Here is a 27,875-nt window from a genome sequence, read left to right as displayed (position 1 = left end):
ATGCTTACCTCTGCTCTACTAGGTTTATGAGTTCACAGAAAGCTTGTTACATGCATATACATTATGTGTAATATAGTGTTGAACTACTAACTTTGATGCTCTCGACTAGTGCTTGGTGGAAGCACAAGATTGAGATATCCATAAAAGAAACTAGTTGCAAGCAATTGGCCACCATATTTAATACATTCCAGTTCAATATTATCAATATCAGGACGCAGCTCAGCGATGGATAGACCCTCGATCTGTAAGGAAGAAGAAGAAAAATATTTATTTATTTCTTAAAATAATATATTCTGATGAAAGTACATTCTTAAATACAGCCTTGAATTGTTTACAAGAAAGTTTCCTTCAAATGGACCGAGGAAAACGTGAGGAGTGCCTCAAAACTGTACATATATTTTATGTGCATGCTGTTCATCCTAGCTTTGGAACTGCGATAAAAAAAGTTTTTTTTTTTTTTTTTACGCCATAAAAGAAAAAGGAAAACAGACCAGCCAAATCCTGGATTGGTATAACCAAATTGATAAATTACTACTAAATTCAATGTTTCTATTTTCTATAAAAAAAAAAAAAAAAATAAAAAATAAAAAAATAAAAAAATAAAAAAAAATTAAATAAAATCATAAATATTGGTAACGAATTTTGATTGGATAAGCCAAATTGGTAGAAGGTTAGATTTTCACAATATTTAAAATTTAAATAGTATCGGAATAATTAACATCTTAATGTCAACAAAAATATTGTTGTCTCGCCCAGCCAATTAAGCCAGAATTCAAGATTTATTCTCGTTTCCCGGTTTTATTTTTAAGTTTGTATTCAACGCATTCTAACTTTTTTCCCAGAATTCTTACTAAAATAGTAACCGCTTGTGAAGAATTTATAAGGCATTATTCCATTATTTATACTAACCTTTCATAATATTATAACTTAATTGATTCATAAAACTGAATTAGACTGTTCCATTTTTATGTTATTGACCTTATTTATTGTTTTCAGGTAACAGCATACAAAAGAGGATTTAACATTACGGATAATATGGATAACAATAAATATCTGATTGGAGAAAAAAATTCATATGACAGTTAACAAATATTTTATACGATATCTTTATACAATCTCTACTCTCTACATATCTAATTTTCAGAACAAGAGTTTCGAAATGTATTCTTTCATAGTGAAATAAAAATTGAACATTTTTACATTGCTTGTTTTTCTTGAGAAGAATAACATAAAGTGGAAAGAATCCTACTTCTCTGCTTAAAGTACCTCATTGTAGTAACATCTGCAACAAGCTCTACTATATTCCAGACTGATCTAGGGTTTATCTCGAATCTAATCATAAATAAAAATCGGCACATTACAATCTTCCTCCTTTAGCAACATTGCATTTCATGACTCCTCATGACTACAATTAACAGTTGAGCTGTCTCATTAAATATATTGGTTCAAATGAGCGATAATATCCCCTTTTACTACACTCCACAATCATACTCCTTCTCAATTTCAGTATTAGAAGGAAGTAGTGGCAGATATGAGGCATCACTCTATATGGCTATAACATTGAATTGTTCAATTCAGCCACAAAACCAAATATGATGAAATAATGAAATATGTACAAATGAACATGCATGCACTATATATATATATATATATATATATATATAAAACTACCAGACAGATTAATTCATTACGCCTTGTTGCGAGGAGAATTACAGAATTTCAACGCAGATGAAGTGCCAAAGAAAGAAAAGAAGGAAAGAAAAAAATCCTACCCTTTTAATATAACAGATCAGTCTCTCATAAATAAGTGCAACAAGCTGATACCGTAAGTGTATCTACAAATGAGGTAACTATTCTGTAATTGGATGTCATCAGCCAAATCCTAGAAAAAAATATGCTTAAGTTCCAGACTTTAATTTATTTCTGGACTTCTCACGCTTATACATAAGATTTAAATTATTTCGGAAGAAGGAAAAACCTGGAATTGGAAGTTATGCAAAGTTGCCATAGCAACGGAAGTTATCCATGATCGCTATCATTGTTCTAGAAAAAAATTTAACAGACTACATTAGTGGAGAGACAATTAGAGAATGCCTAAGATGTGTGAAGCCGTACACAATTTAACCGAACATTTCTGTATTCATCACTATCAACACACAAATGCAATACTAAACACTGTTACTCAAAGTTACTTCGGTAAAAAATATTATTATGATGGTAGCGTGGAAGTCGCCATCTTGGTTTTAATAATTTCAAGTTCCTGACTGACTGTCTAGAAATTAAAGAAGATTTGGGTTACCTGAGTTTCACAAACTTAAACATCGTTAGCAATCTCTTGACACCACCAAACTCCACTCCTCTTTATGGGGTGGTTCTTGGTCGGGTCCTGATGCTGCTCACGATTTCTTGGTCCACCCCGCCACTTCCATGATGGACGAAGCGAACACTCAATAGTGACGACGAAATTTCCCAATTAGGTTTAATAAATTTTTGATCGGAGCTCTATTTATACTTCTAAATGTAGCAAAGGTTGTTCCAAAAGCTAAAATTTATATAGGTTCGCCGAAATTATGCAATTTAGCAAATAATTTCAAAATTTAAGAACTCCGCGTCGTCACTTTGGTTTTCTTTAATAATGGTAGTTTTCTTTTGTCTTTCGTGTGCACTCGACATGCTTACTCGCACATTATGCATGATAATTCACATCACGAATAATAATAAATGTAAACATCATTCCCCGCTCAGATTTAAAGATTTGTATTACTATTATTATCTATATATATAAATCCTAAACTAAAATCTTTAACGTGTATAACAAATTTATTTATTATTCTCACTTAATCTCGCCATGTAACACGTGTCGATACTCTTCTCAAACAAAAGAGTAGCATAATAGTGCAAACAAATGAAAAGCGGAAAAGAGAAGGAAACCCACAATTAATGCTAGTGACCAACCCAATACGTAATATTTAAAAGTAAGTAATTTCATTGTTCCAATGATAATCATATTAATAAAATGCACGAATTTAGCTGAGTAAAACCTAAAGTATGTATACAAATATATATTTCACATAACAGGGCAATTTACGTTAATATACATTTGTTGTCATATGTCGTCATATTATGAAGTTAGAAGGTCACGCATACTTCTAACGTACTAATGCAATGAGTAATTATATGTTAAATTATAGTCTGTTGGGTTTAATTATATGATTACCGGTACGTAGTAATTAGTTAATAGGTTTTCTCTCCACTAATAAGGTCTGCAGATATACATTACACGGGTCAATAATACTCGCCAAACATAGAATATTCGTTACGTATTAGTACTGAATTAATTTAAGCCGAGGCCCAACCAGCTTCCAAAAACAATAACATAGCCTATGGCGCAGATAAAGAGTACACATACCAAGGTTATGGTGCAAATAAAGATTACGTAGGCCATCAACATAAAAATCGTAGCTATAATGAACATTTAAATAAAAAGTACTATCGTTACACGGAACACGTATAATAACAGATTAAACACAACCCGTATATAAACAAAGTGAAACCTAATACAACCTAAAACAAGAAAATTCAAACCCTGTGCAACTAAAATGCAACCAGAATATATCGTAATCAATATGGTATGTTACAACTGCTTTGCCTTAATTAAAGAATAAAATTTGACTAGAACATTTTAATTTAATAAGTAAGAGTGTTGTAGTTTCGGCAAGGTAACATTGCCTTCATCAGACATTTTATGAAGTAAAATCTAAATGCTACAGCTTGTATACTTCAGAAGATAAGAAGTGGTCATTTTTAAGAACCAATGAGACCCTTCGTTAAATGTTTAACAATTTTTAATTGTATACAAATCTGAACGTTTAATGGTAAAATTTTCAATTTTTATATATATATATATATATATATATATATATATATATATATATATATATATATATATATATATATATATATATATATATATATATATATATATATATATATATATAATTTTTAATTGGATATCTGCGTATTTTATAGATACCTCAAAACATCTGTTACCGTATCTTTTCTTTCTTTCCTGCTCTATCCAAAGATTTCTTATAAATCATGGCTATTCAGTCCGCTATTTCCATTCACCAGTTTCTCCTTCTTCTCTTCGTATGCATTCCGCCATTTTCCATTTTCTTATAATGCTTCTTCTGACTCTTTCCAATCCTTCAAAACCTTCCCAATACATTTTGTATTCTGTTTCTCTCACATGCTTATATTCTGCGTTATTATCCCTCTTTAATCTAACGTCGTTTTTCTGCTGTTTGACACTTTCTTCTTACTTCTTCCCTGTTCCCATTATATAACTAATTTCGCGTTCTTTGCACTTAATTCTATACTATCCTTCTCTCGCTTTGTTGAATCTATTTCTCTTCTCTTCCTTTTCCATATATCTAATATTCTACTCTCTTTTCCGTATGTTCTTACTCCTCCTTTCTTCAATAGCTTCTTTAGAATGTTTTTTCTATGCTTTCTATTCCAAACTATCTTTCTTCTTTTTCTTCTCTTGCTCTCTCTTTCCTTTTCTTCTTTTTACTTTCTTGCTCTCCTTCAATTTTGCTTTACTGCATCCATCCTACACTAATAAACTATGGTACTTTTCTATGTACTCCTCTCTCTTCTTTTCTTCGCTATCATTTCTATCCTTTTTTCCATATTTGAAATGACATTCCTTTCATCCCTTTATCTACAACGCCCATTCTATGATAATATATACCTGCTGAGCATTTTTTCTTGTACCATGTTAATTTGAATCTTTCTTCTGCTTTTGTTATTGTTATATACGAAGAGCTGAGATTTTACTTCCTTTCAATTTCATCTCCAGGCTTATTCTTTTTTCTCTTCTCTTCTTCATCCTCGATCCTTCTCACAAACTGTTTAAACTGCCTCTTTTTTCCTTTCCAAATTCCTAAATAATAGTTCACAAATCTACAAAACGTAACCAATCTTTCTCCTTCTTTCGCCTTCTGTTCCAATTTATTCATTACAATTTCTGATAATACTGGGCTTAATACTGATCCTTACTCAATCCCTTCTTTATTCTCATTAACTTGTTCCCCTATTGTATACACATACACACACACACTGTTCCCCCGTATCAGTTTTAAGACTTTTCTCAATCTTCCTTTTTTTCACTTCCTTATAGTTATATCCTTCATTTCTTCGTTGTTCAAATTAAATTATAATCCCCTTTTTAAGTCGGGAAACACTTTTAACATCAACATTTTCTTTTTTATTCCTAGCTTCTCTAATATCCGCTTGACTAGCCTTGTATTCTTTTCCCTATTACTCACTTGTCCTCTTCTTCCGCTATCTTCTTTATTTCTTCCTCCAAATATTCAACATATTCTTTACTATAGAAGGCCTCTTTTATTTCAACTCAGGCAAATTTAAAAAAAAATCTGTCCGTTAATTCTCTAATATTTTCATGAAATTTAAATATGTTATACTAGGTAAAAAAATAAATAAATAAATAAATAAATAGGGGACCCATAGTTTTGCGTTTTGCTCAAAAATATTTTTTCATCAAGTTATACCCACTTGAAATTTTGGGTCAAATCTCCCGCGCTTTTAGGGTCAAAATCTTTAAATACATGTATCTTAAGAACTATTCAAGATATTTTCATTCTGTTTTGTTCCTCTGAAAGCTCTACAAAATGAGATTAAATTCAGCTCCGTAAGTTACATACATGTTAGCTATTATTGCTGGAAGGAAAAAATAGACCCATTTTTGGGTCAGTATATCTCAAAAACCACACCTTTAAAAAACTTCATATTTTCACGATAGATTCAACAACATCCCAACATACTTCTTTATAAATTTCAGAGAGAGTAAATGCTTGGTTCAGATGGGTTACAGCCTTGGTTGTACAACACTGTTCAATTTTCTCGAGAATCTGAGCAGTCACAGAGCAGAATGGTTTTATTTTATTTATATATTACTTACTGACTTCACGTAAGGGAAAATTAGCTTATGTTATCCGTAATAAAATCTACTACTATTCTGCAGTGAATTGAACTCGGCTGTGCAAGCAATATTCTTACTATGAAATGTTTCGAGGAATTGCACTATTATAATTGTTAATATACTACAAATGTAACAAATTATCTTTGTACTCCTTAACAATTATCTACATACAAATTAATTTTATTTTATTATTCATGTTTCAGGATGTCATAATAATCAACTCGTCTTATTTCTTCTTCAAATGAGAGCATTTTGAAGTGTGGCTCAAAAGTCGCAACTCCCAGCCAATCAGAAGACGTGCTTCATCCAATTTTATAAACTCTGTTGGAAATTGGAATTATACGTTAAGAGTTGTGTACCGAGGGTTAAACACTTGCTGGTATTTTTGTGTCATTTCGGTAAAGTTCTGTCCACATCATTCTAAAAGTTATGGGGAAAAAGAGTGGAAAATCTGTATTTTCTGGTGAAAGATATAAGTGCCCAGATTTTGAACATAAACAGAAAAATGTGGTGTACAAAAGCACAACATGTAGATTTGTTAAGCTGGAAGATATGTCCTTTTTATTGAAAAACTTATTTAAGCATGATGATATATCCAGTGAGGCTTTGGTTTATATCAACTGTTATCGCCGGTATTCCAAGACATTTGAAGTGAGTGCTTATATCTCCAAACAAGCAGAGTATGTTTCCTATGCAAGTGCAAGCACAGCAAACATTTCTACAGAAGAACGTGATCTTGAATTCAATGTACGTGATGAGGACACAACATTTAACGAAACTGAAGAAGTGATGAAAGATATGAATACGACCATTTCCAGCCTTGAAATGAAGTGACACAACTGAGGACATCTACTGCTGTAAAGCCTGAAAGAAGAGGAGCTTATGTGACCAGAAAACGAAAGCAACTGATAACAGAATTTGAAGCAAAAACAGACTCTAAGTTGGCTGAAATTTATGATGTCCCTGTCCATGCACAAAATTTAAGTGCTCAACGTGAACAGTGTGTTAACTGCGAACAGTGGCATAAGAAAATTAATGCTGCCTTTGAAGGATGCCGATCTTACAATGAAAAAGTACGACTGATGACAATTGTATGTACCCAACAACATAACGAAGACGGAATTGCTGTCCCGGTTTCCCCACGTGACAAAGCACTTGATAGACATATCCAAGAGATCATATTCCTGATCCGTATTTAGGTCACCCATTACCTCCAAAAACTGTGGCACTTGCAAAAAGTTATTATCTTAGTGATGACGTTAATTGCTCTCTTCAGAGCCCCAATTGTAAGGACGTTATCACAGTGAGAGAAAATGGTGAGCGTATTCAGAAAGTTAAGCGCTTCTTAAGAAGAACAATTAAAGAAATTTACCACAAGTTCACAGAAAACCATCCCATGTAAAAATTGTCGTGTCGAAGTTTTACACATTTCGCCCGAAATGGGTTATTCCCCATCCACCACGAGAAGTATATGTTTGAATATACTGTGCAAACTTTGAACTCTGTTGTGTAGCGCTAAAAAGTTTCAGCACATCGCTACCCAAGGACAAAACTGAAATCACGCAACATTGCAAAATCTGGTGCTGTGTTCCCCTCCACGTGAATCTTGCTTCTATGGAGAATGCCCAGATTGTCCAGAAAAGGAAGTAGTCCAGTCAAAATACCGAATGACCTAGAACAAATTGCAACAGAAATGATTTTTGCTGTTTCAGCTTTTATCAAGTGCCCGGAAGTAGTACTGGCGTTACCCTATCTCACTCTTGATTATCCAATTTGGGGACCCATGGACCACAGCGAATGAATCAGGGATGCTTTGGCCCGGGATTGCGTCCCCTATTGAAATTTTGCTTATGCTTACTTAGGGGCCATGCACGCTGGTGCAAATGAGTCAGAAGTACCTTGGCCCGGCTATGACGTCATTGAATTACGATTTTTGGATTAGAGGTCATGATGATTTTTTAAAATTATTAAAAACATATTCTTGATGATTTATCACGTTATGAATTAGTACAGATTTATGAATGCTTTTTATTTTCGTTCCCTTTTATGACATAAAATGTGGAGATTGTTATCCCTTTGATGAGATGGACTAACACTGGTGCAAATGAAATCTTTAGTTTTACGTCCCACGTTTATGCCGGTTAGGCTAAAGGAGATGGTGACGATGAGAAAGGAATGAAAGTGTGGGAGGAAACTCGAGTATCCCGAGCATAATGTTACCTACTACAAAACTACTTTCGCGGAGGTTGAACCAGGGACCCGTACAGCAGAGGTTAACGCTCTACCACTGAGCCACAGCGCTCTCTACTGGTGCGAATGAATTAGAGGCATTTGGTTTGGGCTAATGTGTTTGTATGACGTCACTGAACTGGGATTTTTAGCTTGGAGGTTATGATGGCTTGTTTCGATCCCTTTTATGGGTATAAAATTACCAAAACAAGGTTTGATCTCTTTTTTGATGACCTATTACATTATGAATTAGTAGACCCAGTAATAGTATAAATTAGTATTAGTATTAATATGAAACTCGAAAATTGGAGTTCCTTCGTGGTTAACCGGTTAGCGTATGCGCCCTTTAACGTGGGAGACCATGGTTCGATTCCCGGAAGGAACTCATGCGGTTCGGACTTCACGTTAATTAGTAGGTTCTATTTTCGCTTCTGAACGGGACGTTAAACTCAAAATCAACTTAACTCGAAAACTTTGGGAGGAATACTTGATTTTTGGTTAAGGTATGGTTTTCATTCACGGAACTTATGGGATTCGAACCACGATATTCAATTGTCAAAAAGTGTGTCCAGGAAATCATACATTTATTTGAGACGCATAAAAGAGGGGGAGGGGCAATCCCGGACCTGGTTAACAATAATAATTTATATTGTATTCGTTTGTGGATTAAATAAAACTGTTGGAAAGATTTAAAAAGCTTCTTTGTGTATTGACTTATAATCGTATGTTGAAAAAGAATCGTCAACTATATCGTGTTACATATGCTTACGTATTCGTTGTCACAGTATTGTTGGCATTGTTTGTTTGAACAAGTACGGTGTTTAATTGTCAAATAGTGTGTAATGGTTTACTTTGAAAAAGATAAATTCATTCTTTGAGAAGGAGAAAAGGGATGAGATGATGTTATTTTGGACCTAGTTAGTATCTTTCGTTTTCGTCTGTGACGTCACATTTACGTTTTGCTTAAAACTGATTGGTTCATTGTAATAACGATTAATCATACTTATGTAACGAGATAACATTGAGGAGTTACTTCTTATGACAAAATAAGAACATATATGTGTAATGGTTTACTTTGAAAGAATACATTCATTCCTAGACAAGGTAAAAGAGGGAAGTGATGAGCTGAACCTAGTTACTACCTTTCGTTTCCGTTCATGAATAAATAATAACGACGTCATGAGTATAGGCTTTTATAGGGCATGGGTACATGAACGAACACTAAAATTTCATGATTGGTGGGGTTAATTTGGCAGAACCAAAGTCATGGTCTCCAGAACTAATTTTAGTATTTGAGCACCCAAAATTGCTAAAGATATAATTTGGGAAGGTTTCTAACCTCATGTATTCTCTTTATTACGTTATAGGCATGCACAGGCTAGATTTAGTTTTCCGAAGATCATGAGTTTGATTCTCGATGATGGCTTATATGACTGATATTAACAAATTTTTGTGCTGTTTTGGATTTATACTCTACATATAATACATATAATGAGGATATGCGTACCTTAATGCACTCCTCTTAAGCTTTTTGATAAGAGAGAACCACGATACTTTAAGGTTACCTTCTTGGTCTTGGTGTTAGTTCGTGTAATTTATTAACATTGACAGTTTAGTTAAAATCATCTCAAATATTTTAGCCAAAATTTTTCAGTGAGTGCAAAGAGGGAATTCTTTCACGGTTAACCGTCAAACCTTATCCGGTTTTGACTATTCGATGAACAAATAAACGGCTTTTAGCTATTCGATTAACAAATAAACGGTTTTTAACTATTCGATTAACAAATAAACTGTTTTTAACTATTCGATTAAATTTTGAGTCTTCACTATTTTCCAGTTATTACTAAAGTTCAAGTGAAAATTTGAAACTAAAATTTCTAGAACTCAAAAGTTTAAAATAAAAAAAATTGAACTGAAATTTTCGAATTAAAAGTTTCAACCTGTGTCAAACAAATTTTTATAACTTGAAATTTTCAAATCACAATTTTCGAATTAAAAAAAGTTGAAACCAAATTTTAGAACTAGAAAAGTTGAAGCTAAAATTTTCGAACAAAAAAAAATTTTCGAATTCGAAATTTCAAATCAAAGAAAAAAATTCAAACTGAAATTTTATAATTAAAAGTTTTCGAAACAAATTTTGAAAAACTACAAATTTTCGAACAAATAAGATGAAATAAAAAATTTCGATTTCAATTTTTTTCAAATCAATTTCACACTGAAATTTTCGAACTAGAAACGTAAACTAAAAATTTTCGAAACATGAAATCAAAATTTCGAACCAAAAGAAGTTGAAACTAATTTCTTAGAACTAGAAAGATTTTTCAAACGAAAAATTCGAACTGAAATTTTCGAATTAAAAGTTTCAACCTGTCAAACTAAAAAATTATAACGAAATTTACAAATCAAATTTTTTGAATCTAAAATTTCAAACAAAAATTTTCGAATTGAAAATAATTCGAAATTTTCATACAAACTTTTTGAAAGAAAATAAGCAGAGGTTTGAAAGTGATCACTTAATTAGATTACACCTTATAAATAAACGGTTTACAACAAATGAACGTTTTCGACTAATCAAAGTGTAAAATTAATGAATGGATTTCAAGGTCGAACTAGAAGTTAGAGGTAGGGATTAACCAATTTTGGGCAAAGGTAACTTTTCATCAATAACTATCCTCTATTCAAGTTTTATAGTCATAAAAGTTTATCATTTCAGATGACGAGAAAACTCCATAATTTTTTTTTAAAAAAATAGCAATGATCTGTTTGGTCATAACTCATTTCATAGCCGTTTACTGATTTTAAAATTTAATTATCTTGAAGAAATATTTGGGACTAAGTTTTGAGAGATGAACCGTTTGGTAAGCCATAGCCGAATCGAGACATTGATATTGCTTGAAATGAAGTTTAATCAAGATTTATCTCATCAGACAGCCCTAACTTACGAACCGTTTTAGTGCATTTTTGTTTCAGATCAACGGCCAGCCATAATCGGACTTTTTTTTTTCGTATCATCTTGAAAGCACGCAAAGCTTCTTAGAACGGTTACAGGCGTTACGCTACGTAAAAACCCGAATCCCTACCACAGAACAAACATAAACGCATATTTCAAGACCTTGAATCGAACCTGGAACCATTTTAAGAAAAGGTTACTTACCACAGCGAATTCCACCCCGATGTGTTCAATTCATCCCGCTTAAGTGAAATGGCAAAATGCTAAGATGAGCAAATTGTTTCAGGCTGACATTAATGATCTTCTGCTCTCTCTCTCTCCTGTGATAAGGACAAAATACAACTCAAGATAGGTTGAATGCTTGGATTTCGTAAGGAAAACAAATGCGATTTCCCGTGGCAAGGTCGGTTAAAATGATTTCTTCAAGTGTCAGCATCAGCTGTACTTCCTTGAGAACGACAGTTTCATGGAAAGACTGACGAATGAAGTTTACGCACTGTTGTGAAACAGCGATCCTTAATAGTAGACACTTATCGTGAACCATAATTCAGAACTCTGGTGAGGGAAGAAATCAAACTAACATTACAAACACGATTTCAAGAAATCCTATTTCAGAGCACGAAGCATGACTGAGCTAACAAAAATGCAAATGCTACATTCTTTATCTATGACGAAACTAAGTGATTTCAAGTGCAGAATCAAGATATCTTTGAATGGAAAATCAATCAGTTTACAGTATAATGCCGTTTTCAAAAACTTGGCTGGGTCAATTAAACACATCGGGCTGGGATTCACTGTGGTAAGTAACCTTTTCTTAAAATGGTCCCAGGTTCGATTTAAGGTCTTCAAAATATGCGTTTATGTTTGTTCTGTGGTAGGGATTCGGGTTTTTACGTAGCGTAACGCCTGTAACCGTTCTAAGAAGCTTTGCGTGCTTTCAAGATGATACGAAAAAAAAAAAAAGTCCGATTATGGCTGGCCGTTGATCTGAAACAAAAATGCACTAAAACGGTTCGTAAGTTAGGGCTGTCTGATGAGATAAATCTTGATTAAACTTCATTTCAAGCAATATCAATGTCTCGATTCGGCTATGGCTTACGAAACGGTTCGTCTCAAAACTTAGTCCAAAAATATTTCTTCAAGATAATTAAAATTTTAAAATCTGTAAACGGCTATGAAATGAGTTATGACCATACAGATCATTGATATTTTTAAAAAAAATATGGAGTTTTCTCGTCATCTGAAATGATAAACTTTTATGACTATAAAACTTGAATAGAGGATAGTTATTGATGAAAAGTTACCTTTGCCCAAAATTGGTTAATCCCTACCTCTAACTTCTAGTTCGACCTTGAAATCCATTCATTAATTTTACACTTTGATTAGTCGAAAACGTTCATTTGTTGTAAACCGTTTATTTATAAGGTGTAATCTAATTAAGTGATCACTTTCAAACCTCTGCTTATTTTCTTTCAAAAAGTTTGTATGATAATTTCGAATTATTTTTTGTTCGAAACTTTAAATTTTCAGTTCGAAAATTTTGGTTTGAAATTTTAGGTTCAAAAATTTGATTTGTAAATTTCGTTATATTTTTTTTTAGTTTGACACAAGTTGAAACTTTTAATTCGAAAATTTCAGTTCGAATTTTTTCGTTTCAAAAATCTTCATTTCATTTTAGTTCGAAAATTTTGATTTCATGTTTCGAAAATTTTTAGTTTACATTTCTAGTTCGAAAATTTCAATGAAAGTGATTTAAAAAATTTGGAATCGAAATTTTTTATTTCATATTTTTTGTTCGAAAATTTGTAGTTTTCCAAAATTTGTTTCGAAAACTTTTAATTATAAAATTTCAGTTTGAATTTTTTTCTTTGATTTGAAATTTCGAATTCGAAAAATTTTTTTTTTGTTCGAAAATTTTAGCTTCAACTTTTCTAGTTCTAAAATTTGGTTTCAACTTTTTTTTTTTAATTCGAAAATTGTGATTTGATAATTTCAAGATATAAAAATTTTAGTTTGGCAGATTGAAACTTTTAATTCGAAAATTTCAGTTCAATTTTTTTTATTTTAAACTTTTGAGTTCTAGAAATTTTAGTTTCAAATTTTCACTTGAACTTTAGTAATAACTGGAAAATAGTGAAGACCCAAAATTTAATCGAATAGTTAAAAACAGTTTATTTGTTAATCGAATAGTTAAAAACCGTTTATTTGTTAATCGAATAGTTAAAAGCCGTTTATTTGTTCATCGAATAGTCAAAACCGGATAAGGTTTGACGGTTAACCGTGAAAGAATTCCCTCTTTGCACTCACTGAAAAATTTTGGCTAAAATATTTGAGATGATTTTAACTAAACTGTCAATGTTAATAAATTACACGAACTAACACCAAGACCAAGAAGGTAACCTTAAAGTATCGTGGTTCTCTCTTATCAAAAAGCTTAAGAGGAGTGCATTAAGGTACGCATATCCTCATTATATGTAAATAAGGTGACAGTAAACTCTACTTTGAAGAGCTCACACAACGTCTATGTAGAGCATAAATCCAAAACAGCACAAAAATTTGTTAATATCAGTCATATAAGCCATCATCGAGAATCAAACTCATGATCTTCGGAAAACTAAATCTAGCCTGTGCATGCCTATAACGTAATAAAGAGAATACATGAGGTTAGAAACCTTCCCAAATTATATCTTTAGCAATTTTGGGTGCTCAAATACTAAAATTAGTTCTGGAGACCATGACTTTGGTTCTGCCAAATTAACCCCACCAATCATGAAATTTTAGTGTTCGTTCATGTACCCATGCCCTATAAAAGCCTATACTCATGACGTCGTTATTATTTATTCATGAACGGAAACGAAAGGTAGTAACTAGGTTCAGCTCATCACTTCCCTCTTTTACCTTGTCTAGGAATGAATGTATTCTTTCAAAGTAAACCATTACACATATATGTTCTTATTTTGTCATAAGAAGTAACTCCTCAATGTTATCTCGTTACATAAGTATGATTAATCGTTATTACAATGAACCAATCAGTTTTAAGCAAAACGTAAATGTGACGTCACAGACGAAAACGAAAGATACTAACTAGGTCCAAAATAACATCATCTCATCCCTTTTCTCCTTCTCAAAGAATGAATATATCTTTTTCAAAGTAAACTATTACACACTATTTGACAATTAAACACCGTACTTGTTCAAACAAACAATGCCAATAATACTGTGACAACGAATACGTAAGCATATGTAACACGATATAGTTGACGATTCGTTTTCAACATATGATTATAAATCAATACACAAAGAAGCTTTTTAAATCTTTCCAACAGTTTTATTTAATCCACAAACGAATACAATATAAATTATTATTGTTAACCAGGTCCGGGATTGCCCCTCCCCCTCTTTTATGCGTCTCAAATAAATGTATGATTTCCTGGACACACTTTTTGACAATTGAATATCGTGGTTCGAATCCCATAAGTTCCGTGAATGAAAACCATACCTTAACCAAAAATCAAGTATTCCTCCCAAAGTTTTCGAGTTAAGTTGATTTTGAGTTTAACGTCCCGTTCAGAAGCGAAAATAGAACCTACTAATTAACGTGAAGTCCGAACCGCATGAGTTCCTTCCGGGAATCGAACCATGGTCTCCCACGTTAAAGGGCGCATACGCTAACCGGTTAACCACGAAGGAACTCCAATTTTCGAGTTTCATATTAATACTAATACTAATTTATACTATTACAGGGTCTACTAATTCATAATGTAATAGGTCATCAAAAAAGAGATCAAACCTTGTTTTGGTAATTTTATACCCATAAAAGGGATCGAAACAAGCCATCATAACCTCCAAGCTAAAAATCCCAGTTCAGTGACGTCATACAAACACAGTAGCCTGAACCAAATGCCTCTAATTCATTCGCACCAGTAGAGAGCGCTGTGGCTCAGTGGTAGAGCGTTAACCTCTGCTGTATGGGGTCCCTGGTTCAAACCCCGCGAAAGTAGTTTTGTAGTAGGTAACATTATGCTCGGGATACTCCAGTTTCCACCCACACTTTCATTCCTTTCTCATCATCACCGTTTCCTTTAGCCTAACCGGCATAAACGTGGGACATAAAACTAAAGATTTCATTTGCACCAGTGTTAGTCCATCTCATCAAAGGGATAACAATCTCCACATTTTATATCATAAAAGGGAACGAAAATAAAAAGCATTCATAAATCTGTACTAATTCATAACGTAATAAATCATCAAGATGACCTCTAATCCAAAAATCCTAATTCAATGACGTCATAGCCGGGCCAAGGTACGTCTGACTCATTCGCACCAGCGTGCATGGCCCCTGAGTAAGCATAAGCAAAATTTCAATAGGGGACGCAATCCCGGGCCAAAGCATCCCTGATTCATTCGCTATGATCCATGGGTCCCTAAATTGGACAATCAAGAGTGAGATAGGGTAACGCCAGTACTACTCCGGAATAACATATCAAAAGTCTACCAAAATCTGACCAAACAAAATCCGCCATTTTTGGTCGCCATCTTGGATATTGGCAAGAAACTGTATTTGAACACAAAACTTAGCTTCTTCAAGGTCAATTTTCACAAATGTGGGGTCAAAATAGAGAAAATTGATTGCAGATAAAATATTTACACCTTTCAAAAACGCTTTGTAAAAAATAAGGTTCACATAACCACTCAAATTGATAAAATTTACGGAAACTACGGTATTTTTTTAGCAACATATTTTTATATTTTGATTTTGAACATAACTATTTATATGTTATGTATAATGCTGAACAGAAGTAAATATATAATAATCTTTACAAATGTCTTGTGTTTTTGAATTTACAGATGTAAGCAAACTGTGTGCCCCACAAAATGGAGTAACTGTTGTAATCCGTACATTTAAACTTTAGAGAGTTTTTCATCATCTGTCGAAGATAAATAATTGTTACATTATGGTGGACTCGGAGAACGATTTGTGTGTATTATGTAGGAAAACGCTGTTAAGTGGTGACGTTTTGAGGAAAAAAGGAAGTGATGGTGTCAACAAAGCGAGTGAAGAAATGAGAAGCCAGATACGTGTGCATGACAGTCGAAGTGTGTATTTAATTGTAGGAAAGTGTGGTGTTACTCAAAGTACATTTCATCGTCAAAATGCAACAACACTGTAAAAGAATCGTCATGTTCCCCTGCAAAGCGGAGGTCTCCGAATCCTTCTTTCCTTTTCAGAGCACATTGTTTATGTGGGCAAGAAGCAAAGACAAATTGGAGAGGGAAATTGAAAGAATTTTTCGCAGTTCGAATGCATGAATTTCACGAGAGCATTTTAGCTATATGTAAGGAAAGGAACTAGCATTGGAGCCGTACTGTTAGGGGAAGCTTGGCATTTGAAGATGATTTACCGGTTGTGAATGCAGTATATCGTCAGCAATGTAGTGGGAAACCTATGCTTCAGCGTTATACGAAGGAAAGACAAGAATTATGTCAGGAACACAGGAAGACCTCCCCGAGAAGTAAGAACGCAAACATTTTTGAATGCTATGCGACATTTAAGAGAAAATGATGATGAACAAATTACTGTCTCTGTTCTAGTCAAAATAATGAAAAAAGTATCTGGAACAACGACAAGCTGAAGAAGAACCATATTCAGAGAAATATATGAAGCAGCTCGTTATTGATCATTATGGTAAAGAAATCATTATTACAGATCTGCTGGGGAAAGCAAATGTTGTAACATTCAGAAGAACTGCAGATTCCACCCTTCAAGAGCATTACAATACACCAAAAGAAGATAACCCAGTTTCAGAGAAGATGAGAGTTATCGTCATAGCTGCAATGCTAATAAGAAATGACATACAATCATCTCCAATAGATGTTGCGGCATACCCATCAACAGAAGAAATGTCACATCTTGATAAATGTCTCAAATATCTTCCAGAAACACTGAGAGAATTTCTAGGAACAGTCATTGGGCCAAAAGAAAGTCAAAAGGTAGCTTCGATCGGACAAGCAATTATGCAAGCTACAAGACCAAGAGTAATTTCGGCACCACTGCTGATTGGACTTTGAGTAAAGATGCATCATCATTTTGGCTCTAAATTCCTCATTGACTCCCTACACTGACATGTTTTTTGTTCTTCTTATGCTGAGATCCAAAAACATGAGAGAAGTGCATCCATAGACTCAGTGTGATGTCTATCCTTCCTGAACAGTTCTTATATGTTACTGATAATATCGATCACAATATACGAAATCTTGATGAGCATGGCACATTTCATGGAATGAGAATGATTGCCACAGAAAATCCCGCACCAGCAGTGACGTCATCCCGTATAGTCCCCACTCCTTGATTGCTGATGTAAAAGAATTGTATGATTATGCAACTGGAAATGATATTAATAAAGTTATACAGGGCCATACATTATTGAATGTCTACGAGAAACTATCCTCAAAACGTTTATTATTTCTGAAAGAACTGAAGATTGGCTTTTGCATCTCAACAGTCTAAAACAAATGCTTCCGTACTTTGCTGCTTTTGGCCATAATTTGTATACAAAATGTGTTTACCTATTTCTTCAAAATATGCAGAATCTTAAGGACACTAATCCACATTTTCACACGAAATTTATGGAAAGGTTTCAAGTTGTATGTCGAAATAATCAATTCTGAGCTGGAGTCTCCACTGATTTGGTTATTGAGCAGGTGCTAATAAGAAGCATTAAAGAAACAAGAGGTCTCATAAGAGGAATGACAGAAGCGCAGCGACAACTGTGGGTACAATCCATGGTTCCATGCAGTGAACAGAGCAATGCATGACTTTACAGGAGTGAAATATCACACAAGTGACCATTATAAGGAGGCTTCGACTGCAAGAGAAATACGTAACACCTTAGACTTCGAAAAACTTTGTAATTTCTTCCAGAATATGAATCTGTTTGAGGTGGATGAGTCACTAAGCAGCTTAACATCAGGTATGGTTGCACTAGATCCCGTGACCGTGGATAAATCTGCAATACAGGTAATAATGTCAATGCAAGGGGAAAACGTCTATGAATATTCATTTATACGGAAACACCAATCTGTCACAATGGGAGTGAAAACAAATATGTCTGTACAACAAGACGTAATTCACTTCGATCCCCATATTCTATTTCGATGCTTGACTATTCTAGCTTTATCACAGGGGATCATCTCTGAAGATCTATTCAAATATGGACTTTGTACCTACCCAGCTTCTTTGTTTGATGATTCACTCCCCTTTAGAGTCGCTAACAAAGCAGCCATGGCAGATGGCATTTGATCATATATACTGCCTGCACAGAAATAGATGAAAGTACATAAATCAAATGCATTATACATCCTGGATGGAGATTCCCTTCTACATCGTATTCCATGGTGTCGAGGAGGATACCTTTCGTGACATTTACGTTCAGTATGTTCAGCGACGTTATAAGTAGGCAATTGTAGTGTTCGAAGGATATTCTGGAAAACCATCAACGAAAGATGCCGCTCATATGAGAAGATGTAAAGGACGTGGGTCACCTGATGTAAGTCAGAAACTAAACTCCAACTGATGAAAGAAAACTTTTTAGCAAATCAAAGTAATAAACAAAGGCTTTTGTATTTACTTGGTAATAAACTTGAAGGAGCAGGTTACGACGTCCTCCACTCCAGAGGAGATGCTGATGTTCTAATTGTGAAATTCGCTGTAGAACCAGCTACACAACGCAATGTTACTATTATTGCAGATAACACAGACATCTTGATGCTTCTTTGTTACCATGTCAATATCAATAACCATACTGTACTTTTACATCTAGATCCAAAGTCCAACACGCATAAACATCGGGTATGGGATATCAATACATTAAAAATAACCCTTGGAGAAGATTTGTGTTCGAGTCTCCCATTTATGCATGCTTTGTTAGGTTGTGACACAACTAGCAACTATTCAACGTCGGGAAAGGCAGTACAATCAAGCTGTTAAAACAGCATCCTGAACTAGTATGTTACGCTAAAATTTTCAACACCACATCTAATGTGCAAAGTATAATTTCAGCTGGAGAGAAAAGTGTGGTAGCTGTTTATGGTGACACTATCTCAGATTCATTAGATAAACTGCGATATACGCGATAAAATTGCAAAAAATATGATTTCCGTACACCCACAATCACTACCCGCAACATCTGTTTTAGTGAAGTTTCACAGTTTTAGAATCTACTTCCAAGTATAAGAATGGTTCGGAAGTTCAATTTTGGCACCGAAAGATTGGGGCTGGCGAATACAAAATGGTCAATATCTGCCGGTTCTCACGGACATGCAACCAGTCCTTTCAGTTATTCGCTGTAGTTGCAGAACTGATTGTCCGTCAACACTAAGTACATGTCGTAAACATGGTGTCGAGTGGTCTGTAGTGTGCAAAGAATGCCAAGGCGTATCAGGTACAAACTGTATCACTGAAAATGTGGTATCGGATGGAGATGATAATGATTTAGTAGTTAGGGAGAGTATTAACTAGAATCAGAAAGATGTGCCAAAAATCATGGCCTGTATCGATAATGGAGATACTGGAAATGTCTTGCTTTGTATTGATTACTGTTTATTTTATTCTTAATATGAATAATGAAGTTTCTTTACTGTGCTGTTCACTATGCAGTTCATTTTTCATATATATTTGTATAACATTTTAAGTATAGTTGCTCTTGTAGTTGCTTAAGTCAGGGGAAAATCACGTTTTAATAATAGAGGACTTAATAATATGTTACAACTTTTTATAATGTTTTTTTTTTCTTTTCTTTTTTTTTTTTCCATTGCCATAATCAAACAATAGTTACACGAACTTTGTAGTTATATTTTATTAAACATTTCAAATCTTCACTGTTAACTTTCCTTTCCATTTTATTTGTATTTATCAATGTTAACATGCTCAAAACGGCTAAATTTACAAGTTCCGTACAATAATAACTATGTGAAACAACATTTTCAGAATTTCAGCCTCCGTATTTGAATAAAACTGCATTACATAAATGGTTTTGTATGTTTCTTCGATTATACTGTTCATTAGCTTCAATTTCACGCAAAAACGAAATTTTTTAGCTCAATTCCTTGGGAAGATATTAAGAGAAAAGTATATTATAACTGTTTACGGCAATATCCAAGATGGTGGCCCAAAATGGCGGATTTTGTTAGGCTTTTGATATGTCAGCCAGGACACTTCATATAGCTCGATACCACAAAAAGCATTTCTATTGCTTTTTTTTTTTTTATTTCTTTCTTTCTTCGTAAATTGACTGGACTAAAGGAACCAATTCAAGAGTCTCCTGGATTAGTGGGAAAAAAAGACGACGTTGAAGAAATTTCATTTGCAGTGTGGAAAGCAGGAAATCTAGTGAAGAAGTCAACAGAAGTACACGTTTTCACTGAAAAAGTAGCAACCCTCTGTAGTAATGAAGCACACTTTCTTGCTCCATGATTTACATGTTCTTCGTCTACATAACTACATCATTTCTTTTGTCAAATATATTTAGCCAGTAAACATTTCAAATAATATTATTAATCCGCACCAAAACCTTGTCTTCAAGGTGCTGATTTATCATACAAATCCATACATAAACTCATTGTATATATACTTCTTTTTCAGTAAATCGAACTTAAACAATCTCCGCAACTTAAACAATCATTTTTGGGGTGTAGAGTTCCATTCCTCTGAGTAGTTTACTTTAGGAGAGCTTCAGTGTACGTACACGTTGAAGATATTCTGCAAAAGATACTAACCAACTTGTGCTACGTGACTTCTCAAAAGCATAAATGCTATCTAACCCAGTCAGAGTAGGAGTGTAGCAGCAGGGCCCGCAAAAGAATGCGTCCGTAGGGAGCAAGCGTGTCAGCAACGGTGGGTATATACGTAAACGAGGACAGCGCAAAATATAAAAACACTTAACTTTATGTGTTGGATTATTTACTTATACCGTTACTAAGAACGTTACAGGTAATAATTGGATGTGTTTGTTGCTTGCACATTTGTTTCAAAGTAATGTAACACATTCATGTAAATTTCACAAGTATATGCATCTCTGAACTCCCGAACACTTCTATGATTTCGCGTGATGAGTTAGCACTCTGACTTCAGACAATCCACTTTACTTTGTTTACTGTGGTTACCGACTACTCTATGTGCGAATTCGTGTTTAACAGGTTAGACTTCAATGTATTTCTACGCAGACACACTTTTCATACGTAATCTAATCAAATTTAGATAATATACACAATGTTCTATTAAAGTATTATTATACATTTGTTCCGTAATCATTTGAATTATGCGGATTCTTACAGTAGGTCTGCACTGTTTTTTTTTTTTTTTTTTTTTTTTTTAATCATATCACTACTTTGCGCTCTTTTCTACTAATCTTTTACGTCATAAATTTGAAGTACTTTCAATATTACATCACTTACTTTATTCGTGTGCTCGTATCCTCTTGAAATTCCGAGGAACTTATAACGTTGCAACATTTACTGTTCGAAACATTAATATTTGTCTCGACTTTCTTAAAATTTTCCACAATACTTTACTGACTTCTGTCCCAATGCGAGTTTATCATGCTACAAGGATGATGGCGTATTTTAAGGTGACTTCAGGAGCGTCATTTCAGACTTAGCTTCAGGGGGGGGGGGGAATGGAACAAGAGCATCACCGACATAAGACTTTTACGTTATGTACTAGTGTATTAGTAGACAATAGATTAAAGTATATGTATTCCTCAATCTCTTGAGGGGGTAATTTCCCCCTCTGACCCGCCCCCCAAATGACGCCCCTGCTTCGAGTAAATTTACACGTGAGTTGCTAGTGCTACTTCAGTACTATTATTTACTCCAATCGCCTGTAGAATATTGTTCCTTATAAAAGTGTCTTTCTACTCAGTGTGTTCAATTTTACAGAATGTGGTGTTGTGAAATTTAACCAAGACCGTTGATAGTTACTATCTTCGTGCTTCGCTCTTCTTAAACTGCACCTTGAATGAGCGAAGAATTACAATTTTTAAAAGGGCACTGATTAAGAAAAATATTTCTTTAAAAAGGTAATTTTACGGTTAAAATCAGCAAGTATATAAGAGGATCGTGTGATATCAAATTCCACTGTCAGAGGAATTTTTCACAAAGTAGGAAACCAGTATTTTATGTTTATGGGTGATTCCACGAAAAAGGGAAATTTTCACTTGGAAAATTTTTGTTCCGTTGATGGTCGCCTATTTCAATAAAAATATCAGATGCACTTACTACTACTAAGTACATGTTAATTAGTGTTCAGTAGAGCTGAATCGTTATTGGTGTAGTAAATAAAAAATAATAAACTTTTCAGCACCCACGGAGTTGAGACCATAGGTCACGGAGTTGAGATTAGTTAACACGGAGTTGAAAATTGCTGTGGAGTTGAGAAACGTGATACATCTGGGTGATAAGTTTTGGTTTATAAGTGATTAAGCTTATAATTTACATAAAAATTGAAATAATTTTCCAATAGTTTTTGTAAGTTAGAATTATTCTCCTTATGTTGAATAAAATTCTAACAAACTAGATGACACGCAATTTGTTATACAAAAATACTCCAGAAAATACTGCAAGCATATGAAAATATATCTAATGAAGGTTCCAAAATTGAGTATATATATATATATATATATATATGAATATGTGACGTAAATAAGAAAACAAGAAATACACATACACTTATCGAATATTGAAAAATTATTCCGCTTTCAATATGTTGACTATCATATGGAGAGGACAAACTTTTTACATAAGCTTACGAAACAGACGAAGTAGTCACTAAACCTGTCTATTGTCTACTTCATTTGTTTTCTGAGCTTATGTAAACCGTTTGTCTTCTCTGTGTGATCAAGTCCACACGTCGACAGTGCAATACTTTTTCAACATTTCGTAAGTGTATTTGTACCGTATATTTGGTATATATACAAGGTGTTTCAAAACAATACACACATCGATTGGGAGCTGATTTCTGACACCAAGATAAGACGAAAAGTATAGACAACTGGGTGCACAAATGCTTCCTTTCGGAGTTATAGGCTGCCGAAAACATGAAAAAAATGAACTGTAAAGGTCCATAGCTCCAAAACTATGAGATCTGCCGTAGTCGGGTCACGACTTCACTTAGGAACTAATATGTGCACTATCCAAAAATATGTTTCAGAATCCTGAGGTACTCACGAAGCAATTTTTATAGAGGGAGTTTGGTTACGGGCGTATAATCTGAAGTACTCACCAACTACTTCTATAAAAGTTGTTGTGGAAGTACCGCAAGATTCTGAAACATGGATATTTGGATAGCGCACATACTAATTCCTAAGTGAAGTCTGACCCGACTACGGTAGGTCCCATAGTTTTATGCTATGGACCTTCACCTTCAAAGTTAATTTTTTTTTCATGTTTTCGGCAGCCTATAACTGCGAAAGGAAGCATTTGTGCACCCAGATTGGTCTATACTTTTTATCTTATCTTGGTGTTAGGAATCACCTCCCAAACGTTGTCGGTATTGTTTTGAAACGCCCTGTATAATGCACACTAAATGACAGTGTAAGGCACTCATCATTTCTGTTTTCTTTGGATAATTCGATGTTCTTTGTTAAGTAGCCCTCATTTTCCACTCCAATGAAGGAAATGTCTTGAGGAAACAGGGAAGGGCTGTTCTAGTCTACACAGAATGACAACTGCCAACGCTTTTTAAACGTCAGGTTTAGTAGGCCAGGAGAAATTCCTCCCGATCCGCGTCATAAAATTGACTGTCCGTATATTGCCCTCAGACTCTTCGACAATCTCTGAAAAGAAAACAATTAGTTGATCATAAGATTCAGACGTCAATAGGTTAAAAACAGATACCATCCATCTTGACTTGACTGAAGTTTTACCTCCGGCTACCTGACAGCCCCAAATCTGAACTTCCCCGAAACACTCCTTAAATGGGCTAGGACCCACCAGCCAGTCTTTGAGTGTGAATGACACGTGGTCAGCGTGTCGGCTCCTACGACCGTTGCGATGGTCTGCGCGATCAGGTTTCAGTACATCTCTACTCAAATGAGTTTTTTAATTGCCTTACTGTGCGAAGTAAACACCATTAATTTTTGAGCTTCCACCGGGAAACAAACCCAGAACCACGCTCGAAAGGCGAGCATACTAGTCACTAGACCATAAACGAGCTTTATTTCTATCAATATATTGAAAGAACAAATATTTGGAAGAGCATGAGCATAACAAACACTACAGGATTATCAACTCCGTGGATTCCTTAGTTTTCAGATGGACATGGAGTTGAGAAAATCGAATATAATTTATTTTTACCGGCCCACTTTTTAACCAGTACATGTGAGTAATTGTGTACGAATTTTCTACGTTAAGGCATAGGTTCCTCAAGGGAAAGAAGGTATATACCATACAAATACATTCAGTAATAAATACCATGGTGTTGAGAATCAATTAATATACGCACCTGCTTTCCACACACAAAAATATTTTTCCTATAGCTTCTAACACATGCACACAACTTTTCTGTTCTTCAGTCAAACATGTCTGCCTTGTCTTCTTGTGGGTGTTGCCAATGTGGACGACCATGCTATCTGTTGAGAGCAATGATAATTTTTTCTATTGCCATGGAGTTGAGACGAAATAGAGGTGACAGAAACGAAGCATAGTCAAGCTTTCCAAAATAATCGTTATAAAGATTTACTTTCCACAAAACCGAAACATTGAAGTGTAACAGACCGGTTCCCGGTTGTTTACATTCTGTTTGAGTTGGCTCTCGTATTGCAATGTTTACCGGTTGAAGTTGAAGTTGGTTCCCGTATTGTATTACTGTGCCCAGTTTTGTCATGTGTATGTTTATATTAATTATAATGTTAATTTGTTCTTATTGTTAGCAAAAGAAATGGCACAGAGGTATAAATGTACTCAATTTTTAATATGAGATACGCACGTAAACACATCTGAAAATTTAATCCGAAAATTCTATTATTTTCCTTTAAACCCAGTTATTACCGACATATTTCAAATCATGCAATAGTTTCTTTGCAATCTATGAAGTATTTTTAGAACAACTAGAATAAATAAAACTAAATACTACTAAAAATTCAGCTTAAAAGTTTACCTAATATCCGGAGTAATTGTACTATTATACAGCATTCACTGGTTAATCATACTAGCGTTCATTTGTTACTCATTTTGGCTATCGCTACGAGAGGGCATTCGAATCGCTGTCAAGCAATCGCTGTTAATCAAGATGGCTACAGTAGGCGGGTTGAAAAGGAATGGTTGTTCTAGAAACCGAATCGGGAACAACACCGGGCAGATATAGGTGAGTCACAAAATTTTATCATATTTACAGTTTCTAGGATCAGAATATTAAGTTCAAGACCTAAATTAGTTTGTTTCGGAGGCTAAGTGTCGGTACTGATGTATAATGACTATAAATATTATTTCAGTCATAGTCAGATATCTTATATCGAAAACACGTTTATGAAGGTCTGGTATTGTGAGAGAAATGACGTAGTTCACCACCATGATATAAGGGATACAGAAGGCGGTCTGAGTTAGGCTCCTCTAAATTTGGAAATTCGATAACTAAAGTAAATATTTGGGAGTTAACCTTGTTTAAATTTTAACCTTTTGGTCAACCTAAACAATTAGAAAGAGAAGAAAACAACCGAGGAGCCTGACTTCGAAATTAATCTTAAATACCTTTAGGCCCAAGGCCGCCAAATACCATCTCCGCCATTACTGGTGAGGTATAGTGATGGAAGGGGATGCAGTTTTTCAAAGTTGACGGCAACGGTCTACAAGGACGGTCTACAAAAGTAGGATCTCGAACTAGTGCTCCGGTGGCATCAATTTTGGAGTTTAAGAAGCAGGTAGACGAAACCCACCTTGTGGACTGAAAGGTTGGATTTACATAACCTGTGGAACCTTTTGAAATGGTAATATCTATTTCTTGTTTTTCTTGTTCAGTCATGGAGTTCTTCAAGATTACTATGTATAGTTAAATCGAAAAGCGTTACGCGTCTTCAGACTCATCGTCGTCGTCCACTCATATACATATACTGTATGCCATAAGTATGCACGATGAAATTATTAAATCTTATGTATGCGATACGTGAACTTGAAAATTTGTATGTTGATATGGTGAAACTTTACTTTGAACGCACCTCTCAATAGTAATGTATTCTGAGATTTTTGAATGTTTAGGTTAGGTAGGGTTAGTTTAAAAACATTGCTAAATTATGTCCCATAATTTGTAGTAGGTTAGGTTAGGTCTAAATTTAAATGTGTGACCCATAATATTTATGTCGGTTAGGTTAGGAAATTTAATTTTATCCGTGCTTTCAAATCTAATATGTGCCTGTAGGTTAGGTTAGATCTGGATTTAAATAAAACGTGTATCCCATAATATTTTGGTTAGGTTAGAGAATTTAATTTTGTTCGTGATTTCAAATCTAATATGTGCCTTTTGTTTTGTCGTGTGATATATTTTGCTTTTGCCGGGGAGAACTTTACTTTGAATGCACTTTTGATAACTTGACGGTTTATGCTAGAATGTTAAATGCTCCGTAACGCATGTCATTTGTAAGTGTTAATGATGAAATTTCTTTGAGAGTGTCTCCATCGATATATATATATATCAATGTGTCCCTTTTAAAATGTATTTGTGTAGGTTAGGGAAAACTATATCGTATGTGTAGAGCCGGTAACAATTGTACTTGAACGTGTTTTCCATATTTTGTCGTGTGTCTCTTTGATATTATTTTGTGATATATTTTTGTATACTTGCTTTCCGTATTCTGTCGTGTGTTCTTTGATACTATTTTGTGATACATTTCTATATGCTCAATACGTGCAAAGTCGGTAAAATTGTACTTTGAACGTGTCTTTAACTATTTTATCATGTGCCCTTTCATAGTGTCTCGTAATATATTAGTAATTTAAAATCTTCTTCCGTATGTCCTGTCACATTGCTTTGCACCATATATTTACTCTTGTAGGTTAGGGAAAATCGAAAATAACTTGTCCTCCGATGTTGATATCGTATCATGACGAGTGCGAATAATTGGTCTATGCTGATCCGGTGAAACTTTATTTTGGACATACCTCCAGATTTAATATCATTATTTCTAAAATTACCTCTTCGTGCGATGTTGTTTTGTTATAGTTTAGGTAGATGTTTACTTTGAACGTGCCATGATTACAGTTACGTGCCTACTTGTTAAACATATATTTTGCCTCATCGAAACTAATAACATTGGAATATGTCTCAACTTGCTTCACCCAATTAGAATATGATTTTCTTATGCGTATCCATCCCTCTTCAAGCTTAACTAGTTATGAACAGAAACAATAAGTTAAAGTGATAATAGTTTGAAAGGCGTTCTAATATTTGGACCTGTCGAGTAAATGTGTTTTTTTTTTTTTTTTTTTTTTCTCTTTTCCTTTCGCTCGCTATACATTTGTAAATATTTCATTTTCCATTGATAGCAGTGTTTTTCCACGTTATATGTATTATGAGAATAATGAATAGGCTAATGTAAAGTAATGATGCTACTTATTTACTTTAAGTTAAAAAAAATGTCGTTGTAGTAGCAATGATATGGCCTACGTTTGTATTTCATGTGATAAACGACAGGGATATCATAA

The 27,875-nt window shown here is 34.2% G+C and overlaps 2 protein-coding genes across 5 annotated transcripts in view; one reads left to right on the top strand and one right to left on the bottom strand.

Moving 5' to 3' along the window:
- LOC145680696 (stimulator of interferon genes protein 5-like) overlaps positions 1 to 27,875 on the bottom strand; it is a 78,626-nt gene that overhangs the window by 39,710 nt on the left and 11,041 nt on the right. For both annotated transcript variants that reach the window (XM_081751609.1, XM_081751608.1), the window contains one exon: positions 92 to 242. In XM_081751609.1, the coding sequence (XP_081607735.1) occupies positions 92 to 242 (151 nt within the window). The remainder of the gene's footprint in view (positions 1 to 91; positions 243 to 27,875) is intronic.
- The window catches only part of LOC145680697 (stimulator of interferon genes protein homolog), a 95,038-nt gene continuing 92,621 nt past the window's right edge, over positions 25,459 to 27,875 (top strand). The window contains exon 1 of one of the 3 annotated variants that reach the window (XM_081751611.1): positions 25,459 to 25,545. The gene's annotated coding sequence lies outside the window, so the exon portion shown is untranslated. Of the gene's footprint in view, positions 25,546 to 25,753; positions 26,165 to 27,875 lie in introns of those variants that run through there. The other 2 variants (XM_081751612.1, XM_081751610.1) reach the window with 2 other exon arrangements.

Source organism: Thermobia domestica, chromosome 3 (genome assembly GCF_964235325.1).
Source record: "Thermobia domestica chromosome 3, izTheDome1.hap1.1, whole genome shotgun sequence".
NCBI lineage: Eukaryota > Metazoa > Arthropoda > Insecta > Zygentoma > Lepismatidae > Thermobia > Thermobia domestica.
Note: the sequence above shows the minus strand (reverse complement) of the source record. Positions and strands in the feature narration are given on the sequence as shown.